The sequence below is a fragment of the Muntiacus reevesi genome, chromosome 1 (genome assembly GCF_963930625.1).
Source record: "Muntiacus reevesi chromosome 1, mMunRee1.1, whole genome shotgun sequence".
NCBI classification, from domain to species: Eukaryota; Metazoa; Chordata; class Mammalia; order Artiodactyla; family Cervidae; genus Muntiacus; species Muntiacus reevesi.
The window spans coordinates 184220459-184225047 of record NC_089249.1 but is presented as its reverse complement, the minus strand read 5'-3'; the positions used below and the strand labels follow the sequence as shown (position 1 = coordinate 184225047).

At 55.1% G+C, this 4589-nt stretch overlaps 1 protein-coding gene across 1 annotated transcript; it reads left to right on the top strand.

The window, feature by feature from the left end:
* Positions 1–299: 299 nt before the first annotated feature.
* Positions 300–4347, top strand: B3GNT3 (UDP-GlcNAc:betaGal beta-1,3-N-acetylglucosaminyltransferase 3). The gene is made up of 2 exons (XM_065931663.1): positions 300–888; positions 2831–4347. Exons 1-2 carry the CDS (start codon positions 322–324, stop codon positions 3380–3382), a joined length of 1119 nt encoding a protein of 372 aa, XP_065787735.1. The 5' UTR covers positions 300–321; the 3' UTR covers positions 3383–4347.
* The last annotated feature ends 242 nt before the right edge of the window (positions 4348–4589 follow it).

The window sequence follows — 4589 nt, the reverse complement described above, 5'->3', positions numbered from 1 at the left end:
TTTGGATGTCGAGGATTCTGGGCACACTGCATCTGGGAGGCTCCCCTTGGCATCTCCATGCCTGTTTTCTCTGTAAATATTGATCCCCAGCAGGCCCTGGGCAACAGTCAGAGCCAAATGGGGTACTGGAGTGGGTGGGGGGCAGGGAGTCTCTGGGGGTAAGTTTCAGCATTTTACCGACTTGAGCAACTGTAAGGCTGCAACCAGGTGCTGGGGTCCACAGGTAGCTCGGGAAAAGCGCATGGCCCATCTGCCTCCTCCAGCGAGTGTTACTGTCTGCAGGGGTCTCCTCGGACCACTCCGGAACTCCGGTGGACCACAATGAAGTGTTCCCGTCCCCTGCGGAAAGAGGCGGCCGTGGCTCTGCTCCTAGCCACCTTCCTCCTCCTCTTCTTCAGTCTGCACCAGTCACCACCCAGCTGCCCCCGCCTGAAGGAGCCGCCGCGCGCCCCCAAGGCTGCGGACCGGCCCTCCCCGCCCTTCCGGCCCCCGCCCGCCCCCTGCCAGCCCAACACCTCCATGGCGGCCCTGCCGGACTTCGCGGGGCAGCCGCAGCACATCCGCGACTTCCTGCTCTACAAACACTGCCGCGACTTCGCGTTGCTGCAGGAAGTGCCGCCCGACAAGTGTGCGGACCCTGTCTTCCTGCTGTTGGTGATCAAGTCCTCGCCCAGCAACTACGAGCGCCGGGAGCTGGTGCGGCGCACGTGGGGCCGGGAGCGCCAGATTCTCGGCGCCCGGCTGCGCCGCCTCTTCCTCCTGGGCACCGACTCCAACGCGCTGGAGGCGCGCAAGGTCAACCGGCTGTTGGCCATGGAGGCGCGGACGCACGGGGACATCCTGCAGTGGGATTTCCACGACTCGTTCTTCAACCTCACGCTGAAGCAGGTTGCCTGGGGGTGGGGAGCGGCGGGGGGGCGGGGTGACACCTCCTTGGGGCCACCTGTCCTTCCTGCCCAAAGTTGCTACCATCTCCTCCGAGGGGTACTGGAGACCCCCTCTACCGTCCTCATAGTGATCTGAAGTCTTCTTTATCCAGGAAAGGCAGGGAGAAAGGACAGGGTGGTGTGAGCCTGCAAGCCTGGCTCTCCAAGCCTTGATGACCTGGGTTCAAACGTCTTATTTGCTGTTTGCCCTACGTGATCATTCACTTCTCTGTGCCTCAGTTCCCTCATCAAGGAAATGGGGTATTAATTGAACTCATTCACCTCTGAGGGCTACAGTGAGGACTACATGAGGTTTTATTTATTTATTTATTTGGTGGTGCAGCATGCAGCATCTTAATTTCCTCCATCTGGGATCAAACCTGTGCCCCCTGAGGTAGAAGCTTGGAGTCTTAACCACTGGATCGCCAGGGAAGGCCCTGAGATATTATAAAGTACCTGGGCCAGTGCCAGGTAGAGTTTCCAAGGTGGAGCTAGTGGTAAAGAACTCGCCTGCCAATGCAGGAAATGCAAGAGACCTGGCTTCAATCCCTGGGTCAGGAAGATCCCTTGGAGGAGGGCATGGCAACTCACTCCAGTATTCTTGCCAGAGAAATCCCACAGACCGAGGAGCTGGTGGGCTGTAGTCCATGGGGTCGCAAAGAGTTGGACACGACTGAAGTGACTTCCCACGGTGGGACGGAGCACATTTTGTTTCTTTGTTCTGGTCTGTCTCCCCCTAAGGCTCAGGTCTGTGCAGTAGATATTCAACAAAGACCTTTCTGATGAAGAGAAACCGTGAGAAGTAGAGGTTATCTTGCCCATGCTCAGAGACGGAATGAAAGGCTCCAAGGACCCAACCAGCCTGGGGGGTGGGAGGGGTGGAGCAAGCTGAGTAGAGATCCAAGTTGAAAGGGGCCCAGTGCAGATTCCTGCCCATAGTAAGTATAGACAGGTCTGGGTTCAAGACCTTGAACAATAGACCATCTCTGTTGTGTGAACTTACTCAAGGCACTTTCTCTGGAGAGCCTCTATTTTCTCATCTGTAAATGGGGTTGAAGACCACACCAGCCTCCTAAAATTGTTTTAAGGATTCAAGGTAGGGCAGAAACTGAGCAAGCACTGGCATGCAGCTTTAGTTGTTATGAAGGTAACTAAAGCCAAGGACCCAGAACCTCTCAATATGCCACGTTCTTAATGCAAAACATAAAAGCCTGTGATGAACATCAACTTGACAAACATGAATCCAGTGTCTCCGAAGTGTTGACCCCTTCCTGGGTGCTGATGGCATATAGGAGAGACACAGCTCCCACCCAGGGGGAGTCCAGAGTCTGGTGGGGGAAGTACTGAAGCGCTAGTCACTCAGTCACGTCTGACTCTTTGCAACTCCGTGGACTGAAGCCTGCCAGGCTCCTCTGTCCGTGGAATTCTCCAGGCAAGGATACTGAGGTAGGTAGTCATTAACTTCTCCAGGGGATCTTCCAGACCCAGGGATTGAGCCTGGGTCTTCTGCATGGCAGGCAGATTCATCATCTGAGCCATGCTAGGGGAAGTAGATGTTATATAAGAACCATACAAGTAATTCTGTGATGGCAGTGCTTGACAAGGCAGAGTCAGAAAGAATAGCAGTAAGTGTAAATGAGACAATTTTCAAGCACTTCTTGGTACGTCATTTCTGAAGATCCTCAACACTCCAGGAGGTAGGTCCTATGACAAGTCCTGTCTGGGAGGTTGGAAACTGAGGCACCGAGAGGGGCTGTTGGTTGCAAAGATCACCCCACAGAGTGAATTGCTGAGCCCAGGTTAGCCTGACTGGGGGTCACTGGGGGGTGGCCGATAGGGACCCAAAGCCAGGGGCCCAGGCATCAAGCCCGCAGGCCCTGTCTACCCACCGCCCCCCCTTGCAGGTGCTCTTCCTACAGTGGCAGAGGACACGGTGCACCAATGCCAGCTTTCTGCTCAATGGGGATGATGACGTCTTTGCCCACACAGACAACATGGTCGCCTACCTGCAGAGCCACAACCCTGACCACCACCTCTTTGTGGGGCACCTGATCCACAATGTGGGCCCCATCCGGGTTCCATGGAGCAAGTACTACGTGCCAAAGGTGGTCATGGAGGGGGAGCACTACCCCCCCTACTGCGGGGGTGGTGGCTTCCTGCTGTCACGCTTCACGGCCACCGCCCTGCGCCACGCCTCCCACGCCCTGGACCTCTTCCCCATCGATGATGTCTTCCTGGGCATGTGCCTGAAGCGGGAGGGCCTGGAGCCCGCCTCACACAGTGGTATCCGCACAGGAGGCGTTCAGTCCCCTTCCAGCCGCCTGTCCTCCTTTGACCCCTGCTTCTACCGAGACCTCCTGCTGGTGCACCGCTTCCTGCCCTACGAGATGCTGCTCATGTGGGACGCGCTGAGCCAGCCCAACCTCACCTGTGGCAGGCAGAGACAGGTCTACTGAGGTGGTGTCAATGCCCCCAGCCTTGAGGCTACTATCTCCATCCCTATGGAAAAGGCAGCAGCTTCCATCCAGGAAGCTGAGACCTTTGTCCTCCTAAGTAGATGCAGCTAGGAGGGTACCAGGGAGGGCTTGATGAGGGAATCATCTGGCCAGCGAGCCCCTACACATCCTTGAAAACCTACCTGGTGCTGCCTAGACCATGTTCCATCCTCCCTAGATTCTCAACTGGAGGGACCGTCTCTTTCCATGACTGCTAAGGGCAGAAGCACTTCTGCTCAGGTCCCAGCTACTGCTGCTACATCCATTCCTTTTCAATGTCCCACCTCCTAGCCCTGACTTTCATCACGGGCTGAACTCTAAACAGTGGCCAGCGTCTTCTTGGTCATGAACCTGCTGTGGTAGGTGAGTTCTGGCCATGGTTCGAGACCAGTTGAGAACTTCTGGGTCCACGCATAGCTGAAGGGAGAAGGACTTTTCAGCTGGGGAGAGGTCACTGTTCTCCATGCCTCCCCAGATCTTGGATCCCTCAGATGGTGGGAGGGGCCAGAGAGGCTGTGAATGTGACTGCCTCCTCCCTGCTTGTGGCGTCAATCGCTCTAATGCTGGGAACGTTGAGCAGAGGAGGGAGGCGGCTATCTCTCAGGCTATGGGAGCTCAGAGTTCCTGGTGTCCCTGGCAGGGCCCAGCACCCACATCTGTGCTCCCCAAGATTTCAGGGAAGAGTAATGGGGCCAGGGGGGTTCTCACTGGGTCCAAGTCCTGCATACACACTCACGTTTGTGCCCAGAGAAGGGGGATATTCAGGTATTTGGGGCACCTAAGTTCTCAGACTGGCCCCCACCCCAGTGTGTCTGTCCCATTGGGGAGATCCAAGTGAAGTGGTGACCCCCCACCCTGCTACCCTCAAACAGGTGTCTGAAACGGGCTTCACAGGGATTGGGACGGTGGCAAGGGGGGGTCTCACTGCAGAGAGCAGATCCTCAGGGAATAAAATGTTTTGCAAAAGAATTTGAGGTCGAGGTCTTTTTTTTTTTTCACAGTGATTTACAAGTTTTAAATCAGATCAGTCTACATTCACGCTTAAAATCTTATTTCCAGAAGAAAATATACACCAGTAAAAATAGGGCATGGATGAAGAAGAAGCTTCAGAGCTTTTTTTTTCCCCCTAAATCTGGATTTTATTTTATTATTTATTTATATATAGTTT

What these genes read in the sequence shown, in the direction of transcription:
- B3GNT3 (XM_065931663.1), top strand. Translation starts at nt 322, where the DNA reads ATGAAGTGTTCCCGTCCCCTGCGGAAAGAGGCGGCCGTGGCTCTGCTC. An exon ending in TCAACCTCACGCTGAAGCAG is followed by an intron (nt 889 to 2,830) that starts GTTGCCTGGGGG and finishes CCCCCCTTGCAG; the next exon opens with GTGCTCTTCCTACAGTGGCA.